The sequence below is a fragment of the Falco rusticolus genome, chromosome 3 (assembly GCF_015220075.1).
Source record: "Falco rusticolus isolate bFalRus1 chromosome 3, bFalRus1.pri, whole genome shotgun sequence".
In the NCBI taxonomy this organism is placed as follows: domain Eukaryota; kingdom Metazoa; phylum Chordata; class Aves; order Falconiformes; family Falconidae; genus Falco; species Falco rusticolus.
In genome coordinates this window covers 101,871,202-101,891,896 of record NC_051189.1, presented here as the reverse complement: position 1 = coordinate 101,891,896, position 20,695 = coordinate 101,871,202, and the positions used below count along the sequence as shown (strand labels likewise).

The 20,695-nt window shown below is 40.9% G+C and overlaps 1 protein-coding gene across 2 annotated transcripts in view; it reads right to left on the bottom strand.

Moving 5' to 3' along the window:
* Positions 1-1,991: 1,991 nt before the first annotated feature.
* Positions 1,992-20,695, bottom strand: part of ATP9B (ATPase phospholipid transporting 9B (putative)) — a 167,799-nt gene continuing 149,095 nt past the window's right edge. The window contains exons 18-30 of one of the 2 annotated variants that reach the window (XM_037378763.1): positions 20,098-20,181; positions 19,382-19,552; positions 16,475-16,573; positions 13,882-13,971; positions 13,278-13,422; positions 12,885-12,949; positions 12,279-12,434; positions 12,059-12,123; positions 10,759-10,867; positions 7,922-7,979; positions 7,039-7,242; positions 4,608-4,640; positions 1,992-3,803 (exon numbers count right to left, since the gene is read on the bottom strand). In XM_037378763.1, coding sequence (XP_037234660.1) covers positions 3,667-3,803; positions 4,608-4,640; positions 7,039-7,242; positions 7,922-7,979; positions 10,759-10,867; positions 12,059-12,123; positions 12,279-12,434; positions 12,885-12,949; positions 13,278-13,422; positions 13,882-13,971; positions 16,475-16,573; positions 19,382-19,552; positions 20,098-20,181 — 1,416 coding nt within the window. In that variant the 3' untranslated portion in view covers positions 1,992-3,666. The remainder of the gene's footprint in view (positions 3,804-4,607; positions 4,641-7,038; positions 7,243-7,921; positions 7,980-10,758; positions 10,868-12,058; positions 12,124-12,278; positions 12,435-12,884; positions 12,950-13,277; positions 13,423-13,881; positions 13,972-16,474; positions 16,574-19,381; positions 19,553-20,097; positions 20,182-20,695) is intronic. The other variant, XM_037378764.1, reaches the window with a different exon arrangement.

Sequence of the window (20,695 nt, the reverse complement as noted above, 5' to 3'; positions counted from 1 at the left end):
TATTAAAATTTTTGCTTAAATACCTGCAGAACTGGTGTCCAGTCCGAAAAGGCTCCCCATTGCTGAGTTCCCTTGCAGACATGCTTTGCAAGGAGACTAAAAACTGTTTAGGCTTGCCCTCTCCTGTGGACGCAGGGTAGGAGGACGTTTATAATACAGATTGGCTCAAGTGAGTGCTGCTCGTCAAGGTCATACATTTCCCACGTACATACAAAAGCAATGGCATGTTTTTGGACAACGACTCAGAAATTTCAGGAAGAAAACAGGAGATACCTCACAGCTGAATTCTGATGGTATGTGCCAGCAAGCTAAGTCTGAACATAAAAACACTGTTGTAAACACTCACATTTGTGGAAGAGTGCTACAGATTTAATGTTAAATATGCAAGGATTTAATTTTGGCTTCCATTTGCGAACTAATACCCCATGTAGTAAAATGTTTTCCAGCAGTTACATGAACACATAAGTTTATAACAGCATCAGACGAAATCGATATAATAATTACCAGTGCTCCTTTTTTTTGCAGGATCCCTCCTTTTCCCTGTGTTCTTCCACCAAACTAATCAGGAAATGTAGCAGACATTTAGCTGATACACTTCTTAAGCACGGCCCCAACAGGACGGTGACGTTACGTGTGTTACTCTGATGAAGACTTATTTCCTGCCCCCACACCGTGCTCCTCCATCCTACCCCAATTCTGGAAACATATTTGGGAAACAATTTCAAAGAGGCACGATCACCATTTCAGAAATATGTATCTGACACAGCAGCTCCCAAACCCACGCACCTATTTAATGCCAGACAGAACTAACGTCCTTCTGGGTACAAGTGGCAGACCCAAAGCCTAAATCTGCATTTGCCTAAGCTGATGTGGTGGTCCAGACTTACTCCTGACATACACTGATGTGAAACGACACTAGAATGAGATTCTAACCCAATAATTTATTCACCTGCACATCAGACACGTCACCACTCTGATCCGTTTAAGAGCCAGGGATCGCAATGGTACTTCGCTTATTTTGTACCGAAATCCACCATAGTCAAAGCCTTGTGCCGAGCGATGCTGCATTACAGCACTCGGATGCTGCAGGGCGGCCGTCAGCTGTAAGGCAGCGCGGCGCAGTCACGCTCCCCCCCAGGGCTGTGCAGGATGGGCACGCAGGCTGTGCTGGGACCCCCCACAGCTACCCCCCACCCCCGTCGTCCCCACAGCCACCCCCTGGCCCCCGCCGCCCCCAGTGCAACCCCCTGGCCCCCCCAGCCTGACGTAAAGGGCGAGCTGGAGCAGACCCCCCTGCTGTGATACCCTGCGCACTCCAGAGACCTGGCTGCACCTCTGAGGGGCCTCTGCCTGCGTGGGGCATCGACACGCCTGCGACCGCGTTAACCCCCCAGATGTAATGCTGAGGGTTAACAGACGTACACTAAAGATTCCGTACACTGGGCTGCGACTGCATCTCATACAGCTGGACGACAAGAACATCATCACTTTCATACTGCTAGTTTGTTTGGGGTTTTTTTCCTCATTTTCTGCCTGATGTCAAAGATGTGACGTCTAGATGAAGGATGAGCAACTCTATGCTTTTGTGTATCTGCCGAACCTTATGCGTACAGCTGCAAGCTCGCAACATTTAAGGCAAAAAAAAAAGTCTGAAGAAAAACCATCATCAACATTTCAGAACAACTGCACGCTGGAGAGTTTTCTCAATTGATTCAGAGTAATTACTGCTTATTTGGGGAAAAATGGAAAATTAAAGCAAATCGGCAACCAGCCTCCCGCAGGGCTGAACTAAACCCCCAGGCGCGGAGCGCGGTGCCGAACGGCGGCCCGGCCCAGGTGGCTGCGGCTGGGATGTGCGGGAACAGCGCCATCCTGCGGGGCTGCGCAGAAGTGACTTTACAGAGGGACAGAGCTAATTAAGTCTGCAATATCGTGTAATTAAAAGAAACGCTACTTCAGTAGTTTATTTAATACATATACCATTAATAATATTTGGTAGAAATTAGGCTTTATTGCTTTTATAATGAGGAATGAAAATAATATTTTAAAAAAAGCAGATAAATAGCTAGGTAAGAAAAACTTTCAAAACACAAATTAATGGGAGTGGGGTGGAGTCCCAACAGCCCTGCAGCAGTTCCCTCTGCTCTCCCAGGAAGTAGCTGGATTTATCACTTTAATATTACTCATCCAATATAATGGCATAAGGGCAATGTTGTGAGAGACTAAACAAGGAATTATGCTGTAAAGGCATTCAGTCAAACATAAAAATGATGTCCATATTAAGTGTTCTTTAAAAACACGCACATAAATATTTAATAAATAAAGCATGGATAATTACGCTGTTCCTTTCCACTGATTAGCAGACTATGCCAAATTTGTTATACGTACTTCTTGAGAAAGCAAAGTTATACCACAATGGGAATCTAAAATAATATATCCTACTTCCCAGTACTTCCAGTATGCAAGATTTGGACCCTTCAGATTGCATCAGTCTACGAGCTTCTGGAACAAATGTTCAGCCGCCGTAAAGTGTCGTAACTCAGCCGAGCTACTCAACGCTGACAGTTTACAGCAAGCAAAAATGTTTTGATTTTTTTTTTTTTTAAAGAAGTTTATACCCAAACTAAATTCTAAAAACATAACATTTACAACTTGGAAGATGATAGATTTTCCTACCATAATGTTCATGTGTTCATCTTATTTTCTTTTACCTGAGTAACCTAAGTAAACAGATTACAAGGCAATTTAAACATATTAGCTAATACAAGGTTTACTGGACTTCTCATATATAGAAATGTACTTTGACACTATTTGCAGTTTTACAAATACAAAATGAGTAAGAATTTTAAAACATATTTACTGAGCAGCCATGTCTTTGATACCTGTACAGATCAACAGGTGCAGTGGAATTATGTACAGAATTTATCATTTCATTTTTAAACAGCTTTTGTGCAACCTGGCTGTAATGTGCATTTAAAAGAACTGCTGTCAGCGTCACAGATCTGTAATTTACCGGTGCCAGAAATGGAGAGTACAGAACAGGACAACAGCTCCTAAAATAATACTGTGCTATGCAGACATCTGTACATAATTCAAATAGTGCATATTACTCAATGTCTGATGAGGAATAATAGTTAGCTGCTAATACAGACATGGGCATTTACAGGTATTAGGTGTGTTATGCTAAGTCTGGACGAATGAAATTTTCCGTATATAAACATTAAAGGAAAGGACTTGAATTAGGAAGTTATGCAATAATTAAAGAAGGGAAGTTATGTAATAAATAACAAAACTTTCAATTCAACTTGCAGAAGATTAGTACAGTAGGAAAAAATCCTTTACAGTAGCAATGAAACCATTCAGAAGCATTGTCAAATCAAAGGTAATTCAGTTTTATTTTATAATCATAGCAACTGAAAGTAAAAAAAAAAAAAATCAACATGAAGAAAATCTAGTTTATCTCTGATAGTCTTGTTAATGTACTTCTGGTGTTACGGTGCCTGTCAGATGTTTCCTCCTCTTTTTGTGCTCTATTCACTCTATCACTTTTGATTTTTAATTTTAAAAAAATTTCTTTAGTCCACATAAAACCATAGACACTACAGCACAGTGAATGTGCAGTTTGCAGACCGGTGTGAGTGAAAAACCATAGGAACAGAATTACTTTTACGAGGTAAGCTTGGAGTAACTTGGAGGAGAAAATTTGCGCTTCAAGTACTTGAGAATGTAAAGTGGAAGACAGCTTACAACAGTGATTGCTGACACTTTCCACAGGAAGGTCACAGTTGTGATAAAGGCAACATCTGCAGAAAGAAAAAGGGAAAATAAGTAACCGGAGCTGGTAATATGGAAACTGCACGTTACACTGACTGCAAAGTCAATGAAACTCTCCTATTTGTTTATGCTATTGTTCAAGACCATGCAAAATAAACAAAACAAAACAAAAAGGCAGGCAACAAAACAACAGAAAAAGAAAGTTAACCTCAACATTTTGTTTTTGCCAACTATTTTTTCTTTAGAGAGAACTTCAGAGTTCCTTTAGGGTCCTTACACTGTTTTGCAGCACAAAATAATTTTAGGGGAAACAGAGTATCAGTTTAAAAGCAAGACCTTCTCATAATAAGAAGTTAAGGCAGCTTTTTCTTCTAGTAGTAAGAAAGATTTTTACCCACTATAATACAAATCCCCAATCAGAAATTCTGCTACCATTTAAGATCCTTTACTCCATATTCAGATTATTTTTCTCTGAAACGGTCACAACCACTAGACTGAATGATTCTTAAAACCTCAGAGCTTAAATCAGAGCCCCAAAGCTGAAAGGGAAGACAATGCAGTGATACTGCCACAAGCCACACTGAAAAGTGACAAACATTAACAAGTACGGTGACGCTCCACACCGGCTACTAGAATCTTTTGACTGTATTTATGATGGTCAAGTCATACTTAATTATAGTGGAAAAATCCCAGAACCCAGGTAACTTGAAGAATTAGGTTTTTTAACTTTTTTTCCATTCTTTACAAATGTGTATATTAAATAATTTACTACCCTTTAATGAATTTTTAAAGACTTAAAAAAACACTTCCAAGAAAAGTTAAACTTCACCTACCTAAGAAAGCTCCAAAAGACACTCTGCCTATACCTGTTTCAGAGAGGGAGAATGGAAATGAAAGGATAGATTTACAGAAAATATGAAAGTTATGCAGGAAAAAAACCAACCCGAACAGGTTAGCTACACAAAAAGGAAATGAAAAAGATGTTAGTAGCATTAACTGGAGTATTATCGCCTTTCCCATGAAAATCAGAATAGTTTAAAAAGCAGTTAAACCCCAACACTTGGAAAATATAGAGATTTCATATTTGGTTGTGTTTTAAGATTGTAAATAGTTTTCTTACATTTTACTTCAAGGTGTAATTTACTGTATAAACAACTTGATCAGCACTGTTTGGATGTGAATGAAAATTCACTTCAGAAAATGCAGTAAAGAAATGCTTTACCGCTCCAACTTCACTCATTAAAAAGACTTTGTATATTAGATTTCAACGTATAAACTTGTTACACATTTTAGCCTCAGTCTGCTTAGACATACGAGAAGCCCCTGCGATATATCACCAGGACATGCCCAATAAGGCTGCTATGTGCAATTAACTCAGAAACCTCAAATTGATTTCCTTATGTGAGTCGGAGCTGTGGGGCAGTATCAAATAGTTTGTCTTTTTGAGTGCCCGCTCATACTTGCGATATCATTTCTGTGGTTGGAGATGATGCTTATAAGCAACATCATCAAACGAAACCACTTACTTGCCAACGCAGTCACGCGGTGCTGGGCCGGGTCGTTTCCCCTGGTACATGGAAGTTGTTCCACACCTTGAACCACAAGCCGTCACCCAGGTTTATACCACATGACGTGCCCAAAAAGGGGCTCCCCCCATTATAATGTGACAGATTAAATAAAGGTAGAGCATCAAGCAGAAGCGAGACTAACTGCAATGCATTGTTCCAGATTAACCGATGACTAACACGAGTAAAACATCTTTACGAAGCCCATGGAACTGCAGCCGTCCCAGTACCCTGACGATGACAGAGTGGAGCCAAGCCCCAGGCTGCAGGAGCTTGCAGCTGCCGATGGACTCGGCTCCTGGGACTAGTCCAGCAGATACAGGAGGACATTACAGTGCTGCCCTTCATGGGAGCAAGGCACCTGCAGCTTCCCCGCCGCTGGGACCGCCACCCAAAGGTGCCCTCACCGCACAGCTCCTGCGAGGGACGGAAGGACCGGCTGGCAGCACCACGAGGACTTAAAAAGGTGAAGTAGCAAGTTCTGAAGTCTGGACTAGCCAGCCAGTACCTGCATCTGCTCCCGCTTGTCCCCTCCACCTGCAATCTGGCTGTGGAGGTTCAGGAGTCAACCCGGTAACTATTAAAGAGTCTGTGTGTCAGCGTTAGGAAAAGGTGCCCCAGCAAACCCGCAAGTACTGAGACCCAGCAGGGTTGTGTCTTCACTAAAATGTGACTCCTGAGAAATCTGGGAAGTAACAGAACACCTGACACAGGCAGCGAAGCACTTGCTGATTAAAACAATAACTGTATAATGCAAATACACTACCCTGGTGTCAAACACCTGGGACGTGAGAGAGTGAAAGCAGAACTACGGGACTCCTAGGAACTGCCATATAACGTTTAATTCTGCAGTGAGAAGTGACAACTGAGGAAAGGCAACTCCTTACTCATCAGGTCCTGGCAAACGGAGAAAAACAGAGCTGGATTCTGCTCCTTGTGATATAATCAAAGTTGTTATATGTGTTTCTATAAGTTACATTTGTAAAACCACACCAAGACGTAGACACTTGCTTTTACTGAAGGATAATTTGATATGAAAAGAAGTATTATCTTGATGCTCTGATCTGGACCATTAAGATTTGCAGGTAAAATGTGTTCGTTCAGCTTGTGAGCTGTGAGCAATGAAAACCTCCAGACACAGTATGGCACACTACAATTTAAAGCAAGCTTAACATAAGCTTAATATAATTATGAAACAATTATTTTTATATAAAGTACCTATGCTAACAGCCTTCTGCCTCACTCTGTAGCAAGACTTCAGCTCTTTTAAGCTTGTGCGTTAGATCTAATGAGGGACACTTGGTCTGGCATACAAAATAATTCACCAACTCGGTGACTAAGATCCTGATTTTTAAAAAATTGTATCTATTTCAATAGGGCAAATCTCAAAGCCAATTTAAGGTACACAATGTCAAGGTCTGATCAAGGACGGAAAAAGCATGCGTGGTTTGAGTAAAGTTAATCATCTAGATAAACCACACCAAGAGGCATAAAGATTTCAAACTCTAGGAGAACACGGTGAGAGAATATTTAAATCTACATTAATTAAGCCTAGTTTCAACTCAGTCATTTTTCTTATGGAGAAAGCTGTATTTCACAAAGCACAGCATCACCTATTCTTAATTAAGAAAAAGAAAAGAGGAAAACATTAAAAATATAAAGCACAGTTTTTTGCTAAAATACTTTTACTATTACTCACCAAAGTATTCATTTAGAAATGCAAGAGAGGCCACATAGCAGCCAAGACTGAGGAATTCAGCCACCACCATTAACCAGTGCCACGTTCGTATGGTCAGTGCAACCATCAAGAGCTCAGTCAAGATCAGGGCAGTGAAGGAAATGGCAACAACATGTACAAACTCAGATTCAAAAAGCAGTAGGGCTCCATACATCAGGATACCACCTGGGAAGGGCACACAACGTTAACAGTCACTGAAATTTCATTGCACAGTGTTTCACAACTGCTCACTGAATGTCTGGTTGCTTATTATGAAAACTTGCCCAGTAATTTTTTTTATAAGGTAACAATATTGACCTTCCTAAAAGAAGTGATAGTTACTATACTTTGTACTATGCAATAAAACAACCGAAGTAGAGCAGTAAAGAAACAAGACTATTAGAAAATTAAACACCTTTTAGTGCAATATATCTGATGAACTGTTAATTAACCTCATTTTGTCAAGTGCTACAAATAAATGAGATATTGTTGAAAATGTAATTACTTTTAACTGATTACATAATTCAGATTTCTTCAACAGTACTTCTGTCACTCCATGAAAGAAAACTACTGTGTAAATATATGCAATGTGATAAGCACTCATTAAAATTTTTCTGGATTAGCATTTAATTAAAAAGATGTCCTTTTTTCAGGCGACATGCACCAATAAAAACACCAATCTACGCCACGTTGTGAATGGGCCTGGCACACTACAGGAATATCGATTTACGAGATAAACAGAAAGCAATATACATAACTGCTGATGAAATGTTAAGCTTTGGGAATTCAACCTGCAGCTGAAAAACAATATTGCTAATAGCAGACAAAAAATTCTCAGTTCAGTAAAAGCAGGACTCTCTCCTACCTTGGTAAATACTGATTAAAACCCAGATGAGGAAGGTCTTAAATGACAAAGATCTTCCCTAAGGGGAACAAGGGAGAGGACAGTTAAACACAACTTCAAAAAAAAAGAAAAACTACTCAGTTTATATTTTTTTAATAGTTAATTACTAGGGAGACATTTTACAAGTAAAATAAGCAGTCTTTCAAGTGATATAGGCTAAAAGGCTTCTACCCGTCTTGATGATTCTTCACTACAAACTTGTATAGAAAGCGCACAAAGGTCCAGATTTGGGGGTAGGACAGTTACAGTCTTTAACAGCAAAGGTACTTTAGCCTGCAGTGCCCTGGGTCGTTTTCAGAGGCATAATTACAGTAAAATTAGGGGTTTTTTGATTTAAAGTGTTTTTACATCTGTTTTGTAAAATGCAGTCTTCAAGGAAAATAGCATTGTCAGTGTACCCATGGACCTGAACTTCAAGCAAAACTGCAGTTACTACGCACTTCTAAAAGCTGGGTAAACTATCTGTATTCACAGAATAAAAGTACGACTACTGTAAGCTTTCAAGTAACTATTACCAAACAGATTTTAAATCTTCTTGTGATTGTGAGTGTTATAGATCAAAACATATCCATAGAGCAGGGAATAAATGCTGTACACGTGCATACGACACTCACATCCTGTGAGGACACTGAGGAGATACATAGCGCTGCAGAGCTGAACGGATACACATTTAAAGGAATAAAACGACAAACAAAGCATTTTGCCACAAAAGAAGTGATCAATCTAGAACAGGCAAGGATCAGCACTTCAGAAAGAAATCTGCTTCCTTGCTGTTGAAAGTGATGAGTTAACTCTTTCTATTATTTCAGTAGAGGATAAAACATATTCTTGAATAGACAGAACTCACAGCAAGGTGCTAAGGACATTTCATAATTCTGTGCATAGTCTAGAACGTTGGTAGCAAACTGAACATATGGGAAAAAAATTCTTGTACAAGTACAAAGAAACCAGTTTTTTTTCCTCCTGTGACTGCCTACTCATTTTTCTTTGAGTACTGGACACTGCTTTCACCTTTGAGCACAGCTCCCAATTAGTGAGATTTATGAAATAAGAATGAGCTTGAGTTTTGGTCCACCTTTGTGGAACTAGAAGGGTTAAATCACTCCTCAGCCTCTACAGAACGAATCACTTTCAGCTGAAAGCAGGGAGCCCTCCTGCACTTCCTTGCAAATTGTCACCAGCTTCACAGCGTGTCCTCCAGGGTGTGTGCCTGCACTCCTCTCTCAGCCTTGCCCATTTTCTCCTCTTCTGGCACCGGAACAAGAATCTGTCGATGACTTGTGCCAATGTATCTTATTCTTTTAAAAAATCTAAAAACCACTTTCAACACTAGCATATCCCAGAAAAGAAATTAATTCTTCGGGATATAATCACAGTCCTTGTCACCACACATCTGAGCAGCACTAGCTGAACAGCACTGGCAGAGATTTGCATTTAGAGTCCATAATTTGAAAAGTGATGTGCAGAAATACGTAGGCTTCATATTTTAATGACTAAGGCAGTATGATCATAAATTGTTGTAATAAACACTCACAGTAAGATTACCTTGTAATAGGGAAGTCAAGTAACTTTTTGTACTACTCATCCATCATCACCTGCCCCACAGGATGCACTGAACTGTACTCTCCAGTTTCTCCACATTCTCTTTTTTTTTTTTTTTCTCCTGAAGAGAATTGTTGGGGTTCTACTTACTTAGTATTCACAGAGGTGCAACATGAGCTGGGAAAGCCAGTGATTCAGCATTTCCAAGAACTGTCATTTAAGCCTAAACAAAAAACCTTATCCTGTATTCATCTGCTCATCCTGGGCAGTTTCCGCGCACAGGTTAACTTCGCTCTTTGGAAGTAAGATGCTTCCAAGTTCCATCAACAGATGTCCAGAGGCCAGCTCACAACCGCCTTTGGCAGCTGCACAGCCATGCTTTACTGAGATTAGTCATAGGCTGAAACCTCAACAAAGAAACTTTAAAGATTCTGAAGAGAAGAAAGAGATGAAATCAAGATCTCCAAGAGAAGAGAAACAAAATCTCCCAGATGAACCCAGCTAAAAGCTAGTTTAGTACAACCAAAAAGACAGAGGCTCCAAAAAGTTTGCACCCTCTTCAACTAGAGCCTGCTTTTGGACTTCTAGACACCTCTACAAAGAATCTACTGTCCCTAAAAGCACTGTCTGCTGCTGCTTTGGCACCCAACTTTTCCAGCTGACAGTTTAAGATAAGAGCAGAAGCATATGTCAAAAAACTTACGAAAACAGAATCTTGAGATTTGTTTCACTTTTACAGGTAAAGAAATTGTACACTTTTCCCTGTCTGCAAGTGTCTGCAAACACACAGAAAGCAGCATCTACAGATGATTCAGTTAAGATATATCAGCTTCAATATCTGTTATTTAAAGAACGCCAGCTTTTGGACAGCTCAGTAATTTCTGGGAGTTAGAGAACAAAAATAAAAATCTATAAAATAATCTACCAGTTAAAAAGGAAAAAGGAGCTGTGAAAAAGTGAGTGTAAATAACTGCAGATCAGAGATCCCTGGGCCAGACTGAAAGCAACTTCTACCACCAACATACCTTCAGGTATGAATTATGTCAGTCCAACCACTGGTGACTTAACACATGCAAATAAAACTGAGCAGACTGTTTGGTACCATGGATTATTTTCATAGTACAAAAGTCTGTATTACATTATTTGCGCATCTGCCTTGCACGGAATACCTTAAGAAACTGACAGTAAGGATTCCCAGTTTTGCACACCAGGGATTTCAGCGTTTGTTCACATCCGAGCACTGAGGCCATTCATACCTTTGTGAGATCTTTATAAAGTTCTGGATACAGCAATGCCATTTCTGGCTTCACATCCTGATCCAATACCAGAGAGAAGACTGGAAACATAGTATATATGGTTGCATACCTAGGTGAAAGGAAAGCACAAAGACCGACACTTTTGTATGACAGGATTTTAAACTGATTTAGCGAGTTAAATTATTATTTTTATGCATACAGAATTAAACTGGTTCTTCTACCCAGTACTGAGGCAGCTTACCAATACAGCTTTACCCACGCAACCTGCTCTTGTGCATCTGAGAGCTACACGTTGTGAGAAGTTACAGAGCTTTTATACATTCAAAAACAGTAAATGCATTTTTCTTCTATATATATATCACTCAAGCTTATTCCTGTTACAACCCTCCCCATGCACCTGCACTCTGGACAACCAGTTCAAAGGCCTGCCCTTTAAATTCATCCACAGACGATGGAATGAGAACTGAAGAAAAGCCACACGCTATATTCCAGCTATCACGGTGTAGGGAGGTGGATCCACAGAAGTCTTAGTGGCTCTGTACATGAGTTTGGACTCCAGCATGCACACGCCAGATGCACACTTTAATACACACTTTCCTAGAACTCAGCACAACTATTTACAAACCTTTTTGAGAGGTCCACTGCCTGCCTCTGCAGCATATGGGGCAACCAGACCTTCATCTGACCAGGACTGAAGTTGCTATGGATGTAAGTTGTTATTGTTTACAAGGAGTATAAAAAAGAAGCTCTTGGGACAGAAGGGCAGGGACAGACACGATGTATGCGTATATCCCTCAGCTGTATGACTTGGGGAACCGTATCATTAAAGCAGCTTCTGCAACAAGACCAGGGTGCACCTACTCCTGCACACATTCACCTGAACACAAATCTATGTGGCAGACCTGGGGAGTGCCCTCGGCCGAAATTTCAGCCAGCAGCTTCAGCTCCATTTTTGAGAGAAAAATCTGTGATTCTCCCTGAAGCTTCTATGGCCGCGTGTGTACCAGCTGAACTGCGCTGGGAGATCTCCTCTGCTGCTTTCATCCCGTATGTGAAAAAGGTTACAGGGCATCTTCTTCTAAGGCTATGCAGACCCCTCGCCTTGGAGGGCTGATAATGAGGTTCAAATAGTGCATGTTCAACCTACTTTGACTTCTCTCTGTAGACTCATTCCAGACTCTGGTAGCGTACCAATGATAAATGTATGAAAAACGTGGCAGACACCAACTACATGATGTCATTTAACAGGTTAGTTTGCTATGTTTATTACCAGATACTGTAACTGTTGGTCTTGACTTACCCTACCATTAGGAATCCTTGGTACAAGGGAACAGATGCAAAATAGAAGACTGATGAAAATACAGCCTACAAAAAAAGCAGAGAAGTGCATGTATTTAATATATTTCTATATACAAGAAATTACAACAAAGAAAAAAATAACAATACTGGTTGATTCAGATTTTGTGACATTTCAAAGACAGACACAGTATTACTAACTATTCAGAGAAAGTTTCAGATACCTGCATAGTTGAAATAATAAGGCCTCGGTGCATGACAAATTGACCAAGTGCTGCTGATCTTTTGTAACTGTTTCGACCATGTACCATCAGCAGCCTGCCTATGTGTTTAAACTGTGTGATAGAAAAGTCAGCTGCTAGGGAAGCTTGTTTTCCCTCCTAGAACAAAACAAAAATATTTCAAATATGAGACCCAGTGTAAAAGATGTGCTTCAAATGCCGAAGTTCGAAGTGATAATGAATTTTAAAAGCCAAGTCTGCTCCTGCTTCAGAAATCAACCCTGTAACAAGGCAGAAAGAACAACTTTTTGTGCATATTCTAAGATGCTGTCACTGTTACAAATAAGCTTCATTGCCTATCCTGCTTCTTTCAGGTAAATGCTACACAGAAACAACGATGGTGTTTTCTGCTTTTCTTGGATTTTGTGCTTAAAAAGATAAAGCAGAGGTCATAGAAGCAAAGACAGTACTAGTTCAAAGACTAAGCATTTTTTTTCTAAAGCATATCTTAGAGATGATCAATTCACTACTGTTTAAGACTAGATTTTCTAATCCCATGTTACTATATACTACGTTGCGCACATTTGACAACAGAACTGTTAACATTACCTTGCCCTCAATTCCAATTCCACAGTCTGCTGCCTGGATCATGCTGACATCATTTCCTCCATCACCTGGAAAACGTCACAGCAATATTCAGCTCTTCAGAGGTTTTACTCTCCTGGCCTTACAATACTTTAGAAAGCTCTTATACACCTTTAAATTCTTAAAATTAATCTACGGATTATGGTTAATTACTTCAGCAATCAAGACTTTTCCCTGTGGAATAAAGAAGATGACCACACCTCTCATAGAATGGCATTTTCTGCCACAGCTACAACCTGGCTGTTGATAACAATGCCTCTTTGGTTTTGTTTTCAATTATTTCGCAATGGTGCCATCTACTGCTGACGTGTATTACAGATTCCAGCTACTGCCAGTGAAGACCATGCCAGCGGTTACCTATTGCACATGTGCGCTTCCCCGTGTGGTGCTGTAAGAGTTTCACAATGTGAGCTTTCTGGGTGGGAGAACATCGGCAGCACACCACAGCAGGGCACTGACAAGCCAGCTCTACAAATTCGTGCTCGTAATACTTCAGACAAACCTAAGGAAATAAATACAGTTGCATTTACTTATGATTAAATACTGCTACATGTAGTCTAAGACAAAAACACAGTATAAAGAATTCTACCATGAAGTTTTGCTTGCACAACGTCCATCTGGGAGAAGAGAACCCACATTCTCCTGACTGGGGCTTTTTTATTTTAAACTGAAATTCTCTTTCATTTAGAACACACCTTGGGGTTAAGAGAAAAGACAATACTAAAGCATGTTGCACGCAAACTCCATTCTGCTACCATACAGGAGACCAGAGAACCACTAATGTTTGCCCATCTAGAACATATATCCTCTAATTAGCACTCAGTGAAAAACAAGCATCTCCAAGGGCAACCTAAAGTGTGGGCAAATACTGGAAAGAACTTTAAGGGCATGAAGATACTGACACCACTGTTTGATCATAAGGGTAGAGGTAAATGTATTTTGACAGAAACTAAGCTCTTACCTCAAGCGAGTCCCCAGATATCACCAAGGCACAGTCGTGCTTCCTCCTGAAGGCATTTAGTTCTAAGTGAGCCTCTCCTCGAGTGGCAACCTTCAATAAAAAACACTCACTTAAAAGATTTTGTTATATTCTTAAAAAAAAACAAACCCTACCTGAACGGATGCTTTGAGAATCCATATGCAGCAGGTCTTCAGCAAGTGCTCTGCCCCGGTGCAAGCCCAATGCCCACGTATACAACTACGAACCTTGATTCTTACGGAGTGAAAATGTAATCCTCAAACAAGGGAAATCTATGTAGTCAACTTAACTGGTTCCTTACCGAAGTAGACCAGGGCTAAAAAAATTAATGAATTAATTACAATCAAATACCTTAAGTTCAAGCTGACCTGAGTCTTTTCATCCCGGCATGGCCAGAGAAAAAACCCAGACAAAACCCGCAAGCAAACTCCAAAACTTTTATTAATTAACCTGTATGTTCTTAGAATAATGTAAAATTTTGATATTAATAGTTCCTTCAGTTTGGGTAAGTAGACCCAGAATTAAAAAATGCTCACTAGTACTAATCCTTTTGGATGCTGCTGAGTACGCAAGCAGGATCAAGTGGCACAGTACAAAAGAACTACCTCTTAGATATTTTTTTTATTTACATAATTATTGTTTCAGAAAAGCCCAGCCATGAAATGCAATAAATGGTCAAAGGTTAACAAATGGATTTTGGAAGGTTTTGACTAGAACATAGAGCATGAAAACTTTAAATTATAACTAGATTTTGAGCAGACTGGCAGGTTTGTTTGTGGTATGGGTTTTTTTACCCCCAATAAAAGATCAATGTCTTTCAGAGCTTTCACGCAAGATGAACTTCCAAGCACAGAATAAAACACAAACTCTGATTACACTTCTAGTTTTGGTTCTGCCAGTACTTCAGTTGAATACCTTTTAAAATATTATGAGTCTTGATTACAGTGAACATGAAGTTTTGTCTTTGCTCCACTACCACTCAGAATCAGATGCAGCCCAAAGACCTTTCTCCCCCTAGACGGGCTCCACTACACATAAAATATGAGTTACATTAAAAAACACCCGCCAACAGAAAAACCCAGGCACATGCCCCAGTTCAGAATTTTTTCCCTCCTTTCCCACAATTAAACGTGTAAAGAGAAAGCTCCCTGTCAGCCAGCTGTTCGGAACCCCAGATGCATTGGCCCATTATAATCTTCCTGCATTACAGAGATTAAGAGACATCAGCCCATGGCGCATGCTGATGAGCAGTAATTGCCCTCTCTATCTTTCACCTAATTTGTAAACACCTCTAGAACAATATATCAATTTCATTACAAAATGAAGAAGCTGAGACTTCTAAGAATAAAAAGGAAGAGTATTAAAGCCAAAATACATCTTTTTGGGAAGCCAACGTTGTAAATAATTTGTTATTTATTAATTTATAACTAAAATAGAAGTGGTAAGTAAGACTGCTTGTTATTTTCTTACCTTAATCCAGTAGTTATTTCTTTGTACCAAATATAGCCACACAAATAATTCTGTACAAATCCATTTTCTAACTAATTTTAAACTTTGCGCACTCTAAGTTAAAACAGTTTTATGCTGATCTCTTATTACCAGTTGAGGTAATGAAAATAAAAATCTCAGTCAACTAAACAGATTTTGTTCAGGAAGACTTAATTTGTGCTGTTACAACATGGAAAGGTCAACAAAAATTGATCTGAAGTTTTATCAGAAGCATTAATAATTTAATTGCAAATAGTAGTCTGCAGGGCCTAATTTGCCATTCTGATGCTTCAGAAGAAACTACATTTACATGTAAATTATATTCATATAATTATTTCTGTAGGTGCAAGTGGTTCATTTAGAACAAACACAGACATATTATGTCTGATCACACAGCATCAATCAGCCTCTGGAAAATCTATTTTTGTTTGGCTTCGGTAGAGTTGATGCTATGCAAATATAATCAAAATGTATACAAAAAGATACTCAGTTTACCTTTCTAACAATTATCTTAAACAGTTTGCTAATAAAATGCAAATATATATATAATGATATATAAAATAATTCAAATTTTATCACACAGATTTGCATTATGGCTATATAGAGGATGTTGGCATCACAGTTTAACTCAGGATTAATATTGCTTGAGTCTAAAAACTTCTATTAATGAAAGTGCTAGAAGCAGTAAGAGCCACATTCAGACAGCCTGCATTCCTCGATGCTCTTTCCCACGTCTCAGCACCTCACACAGACCCCTCTCCGTCATTACTGAGAGGTTCCTTACTATGCCTGTTCTGTAAATGAAGGGCATGAAACGCGTGTTGAAACCTGGGTCACCCCAGCGTGGCTACAAACATTTCTGTAGCATATCAACAAACGCAGAAACAAGCACCCTTAAACAGACGCAATGCTCTGTAATTCTATGCCCGTGAAGAACAGCCAAAGGACTACTCTTTTGACCATGACTATGACCCTCAGTACAATAACCCATCAATTTTCAACGAGCAGCCAACTACTAATCAAATAAAGCAACATTATTATTAGCTGTCCTTTGATGAACCAATAAAAAAGTTGGAACTATACTTACAGGTCTGAAAATGTGGATATCTTGAGTCCTAGACACTAAGTGAGAACTTTTTGCAATGCAAGTTGCTGTCTCCAGTTTATCTCCTGTTAACATCCATATCTGCAAAATAACGTAAAAGTTTACTGCACTGGACATTAACGTGTCTGTTCTCCCAACCTCAATGACATGTCCCTCCAACCTTTTTCTGGTACCTTTTGGGATTAGATTACTAGAGAAAATACACCGATATGTGCACTTTTAACTAAAAGTAATGAGCAGTTTTTACTAAAAAAACCCTCAAAGCAGAAAAGAATTGTCTTTACTTCAGGCAGCTGGATTCCCCTTCCCTTCTCAGAAGGGCTCAATTTACATGGAAGACAAGGTGAAGCTCTGGGGAAACCCACCGGCACAGCCGAACAGCAGGGAAAGCGTAACAGCCTGTCCCCACGGCCCCGACGCTACCTTGAGCAACGCAGTGAGGGCGCAGGCAACGGCAAGAGAGAACGTGACGCGACCCAGCAGCCTGCCACACTAGTGAAGGCCTGTCAGAAAGCAGTGGGCAAGTAACGGGCAGCAGATCCTGCAGGAAGGGCTACAGGGGGACCCTGCCCGCATGGAACTGGGATGGAGGCGTGACAGTTCCAGCAACAAGGCTGAGGATCCATCCATTCTTCCCTCAGCCCCTAGACACCAAGGCAGCTGAAGGACATCGGGATGAAATGCCATCAGCCCTAGACCAAACGGAACTGACCACAGAGGAAGAATGACTTAAGCTGCAAGAATTATTCCAGGATATTTATGATATTTACTAAGTTGCAAGTTACAATTTCATTAAATGGTAAGCCTCTGTCTCCCTCTTTTCCTGTACATCTCAGGTAAGATCCTTTCCATCAGTGTCCATGTGGGTCCATGAGTGGACAAGGCTCATGTTTTCTCATCATATCTCACTGAGTAATCTATCATTTTATCTATCTACAGCTACTACTGTATTTCAGCCTCCTATGTTGGTTGTAATTAAAGCCAGAATAGTTTTAATGCTCTGAAATCCTAGAAATAATCATTAAAACCCCCACAAAAATATAAACCAATGCTACCCCCCCCCCCCCAAATAAAACCTCCAAAAAACAACCAGACCACCTAAAAATTGTCACACTGTTCTATACTTCGTTGTAGCAGGACATACCTAACAGTCAGAAGTGACCACACACAGAAAAAATATCAAGAGCAAATGTGAAAATACATATTAGTACTTCATATATAGTAAGCACTTCGCAGTAGTCACACTGTACTAAAAAGAAATTTGATGTCATCATAAGGCTTTAACTCATACACATATTTTTTCTAATTGTGCACACCACTGACTTACCAATTAATTCACCTGAAAGCCTTTGGGGAACAGGGGTTAATTAAAAACAGAGTAACAAAACAATAGACATGGGAAGCAGGCTCTAGGGATTCCCTAGTCCACCTTCCCTTGCTCAAAGCAGGGAGGGCTACAGCAGGCTGCTTAGGACCACATCGAGACAGTTTTGAACATCTCCACGGATGGCGACTCTGCAAGCTCTCTGGGAGACTTGCTCCAGTGTTTGAACACACCCACAGTAAAAATCTGCTTCTTATGTTCAAGTGGAACTTCCTTTATTTCAAGTTTGCATCCATTGCCTCTTGTGCTCTCACTGGTCACTGCTGAGAAGACCCTGGGGCTCTGCCCTCTCTGCACCCTCCCTCCAGGTATTTATCGCCATTAATAAGATCCTGCTGAACTTCACCCTTTCTTCACTACTGTGGGTGGCCGCCAACTTTCAAATCCCTGACCAATTCCTCCTTGTTTGTTAGTTTGAAGACTGGTAAAGCATCTCTCCTTGTTGACTCCTCAATCACCTGTGTCAGGAAATTATTGTCATTGCACCCCAAAATCCTCCTGGTTTGCTTGTGCCCCCCCGTGCCGCCCTTCCAGCAGATGTCAGGGTGGTTGAAATCCAGCACAAAGACCGGCACGTGCAAATGTGCTTCTTCCCATTGTCTGAAGGCGGCCGCCTCTACTGCTTGACCAGGCAGTCTGTGGCAGACCCTCACCATGATGCTGTCCACATTGGTCTGCCCGCTAATTCTCACCCACAAGTTCTCAGCTGGCTCAGCATCTGTCCCCAGGCAGGGCTCCTGGCATTCACGTTCCTCCGTCACGGAAAGGGAGACCTCCCATGCTTGCTGCAAAGCAAAATAACTTGCCCTCCTTCTCTGGCTAATCCCCCTGTATCTGATTCATTTTAACAAAACAAAGTCAACACACCTTTTCTGTGCAGAATCTGACACTCTGCTTCAAGCAGAATTTATACAGCCTTGCCCACCCCCCTCAGATATTGCTCATATCTTCACTCCAAGCCCTCTCCCCAACAGATGTCTTGCTTCTACATGGGTGACTGACAGCTGCTCAGCACTGCCTGCCTGTGAGCAACCCACAGCATGAACTCCTGCACAAAGCTTGGGACGCTGTCCCTGCAGCATGACCCGAACCAGCTCCAAGGGCAGCTCCACACCCTGGTTCAAACAACTCACCTCCTGGTCCCTGCCAAGACTCCTCCTGCGTGCAGAGCCTGAAGACCTCGGTACTGTATGGATCTGCGCCACACTCACCTGGTGTCAGCTAGGACAGCGTGCTGCCGGCCGCCAGGGACAAACGACCAGGAGCCACACACGTACACCTGGCAGTCTCCCTACACAGTGAGCTTAAGATCAACGAAGCCTGCAGCAGCGCAGGGATCTCCACACAGTGTCCCACTCGGTGCCACTAGCTGACGCCTGGAACGCGCTAGAGCCTGGCACATTTCCTACTTTGAATGAAGCTGCATATAGACAAGTGTAATTCATGTCTTGTTGAAAGAAGTTAATAAACAATAACCAGTTATGGAAGCAGCATGCATTTAGTACCTTTATTCCAGCATTTCTTAGCATCTCCAGAGTGGGTCTAACGTCTGCTTGCAGCTGATCTTCTACTCCAGTGAGGCACAGCAATTCCATTTCTCGCTCCAAACTCTCTACAACAGCAGCAACCTTCAGGTTTCTATCATGTATGCTTAACTTTGCCTGGTTGTAGCGGCTCTGTTTGCACAAACACAAAACTACTTAAGAGTTTGCTACGACTCATTAAGTATACATTCAGTCTACCAATCAGTTATAATCTGGATTCATTAGGCTACATGTTTGTCTTTAAGTATCTTTAATGAAGAACAAGATTAAAAGAGCAAGCTTTACTTTCCACCCAAGGTTACACACGTCCCTTCTGACAAACGCCCCCAAGAGAACGCCTTCTGAAGGGCTACCAAGAACCAGACACCGCAGCACTCAAGCAGCTCTGCCCTGCCTGTTGCGAACAAGCAGACTCTTTGGGTCACACTGAAGCTCCAGGGCCAGCCTCACACCAGCTTCTGGGGACACTGTCCAGTCACCTTGAGCAGCAAGGCAGCACAGCTGCGAACAAGCACAAACGATGACAGAATCTTTCCTAGATCCTGTGCCAGACCTCAGCTATTGGTATTTTAAACACAAATCATCTTCTTTGCCACCTTAACAGAATAAAAACCAGAGGAATGTTCCCCCTGAAGTAACTAAATATGGTGAAGCACAAGATCGCTGTCCCTTCATACCTCAAAGTCTTGATACTGTTCTTCAGTCAGTGATTTCTTGGCCACAACCAGCGTACGCAGTCCTTCCCGTGCCATATTGCCACACTACATGGACCAAACCACAGAACAGTTATGCAAATATTTAACTGTATGCACACGTTTTACACCATGTGCTGACAGGGGACATCTCTGCCATTACTTCTGGGGTTTCTTTAGACTCTTAGATTAGTTGGGAGAAGCCACAAACAGAATAAAAAGGAACTACACGTCAGGTCCCCCAAACGAAGCAGGATGCTACTGGTAAGCCATTAGATTTCCTCTTCTAGCTTACATAAAATCTCTTTTAGGTTGATGCTTTAAAATAAAACAAAACTATTTTTGAGGCATGTAACAGAACTGCATTTTCTTTTTCCACTGAACATACCTCGTAGCAGAAAAATATCTACACATTAAAAAAAGCCATGGAATAGCACGTCTTAATGAAAAACAAGGCTGTCCAGTGCAAAACACTTATTGATTTGACCTCATAAAGCTAAATAAATTAAACAAGTATCTTACAATTAATTGTGCATCATTATCGCCAAAAGTAATTTTTATGACATTTTGCTAGGTCTTGAGG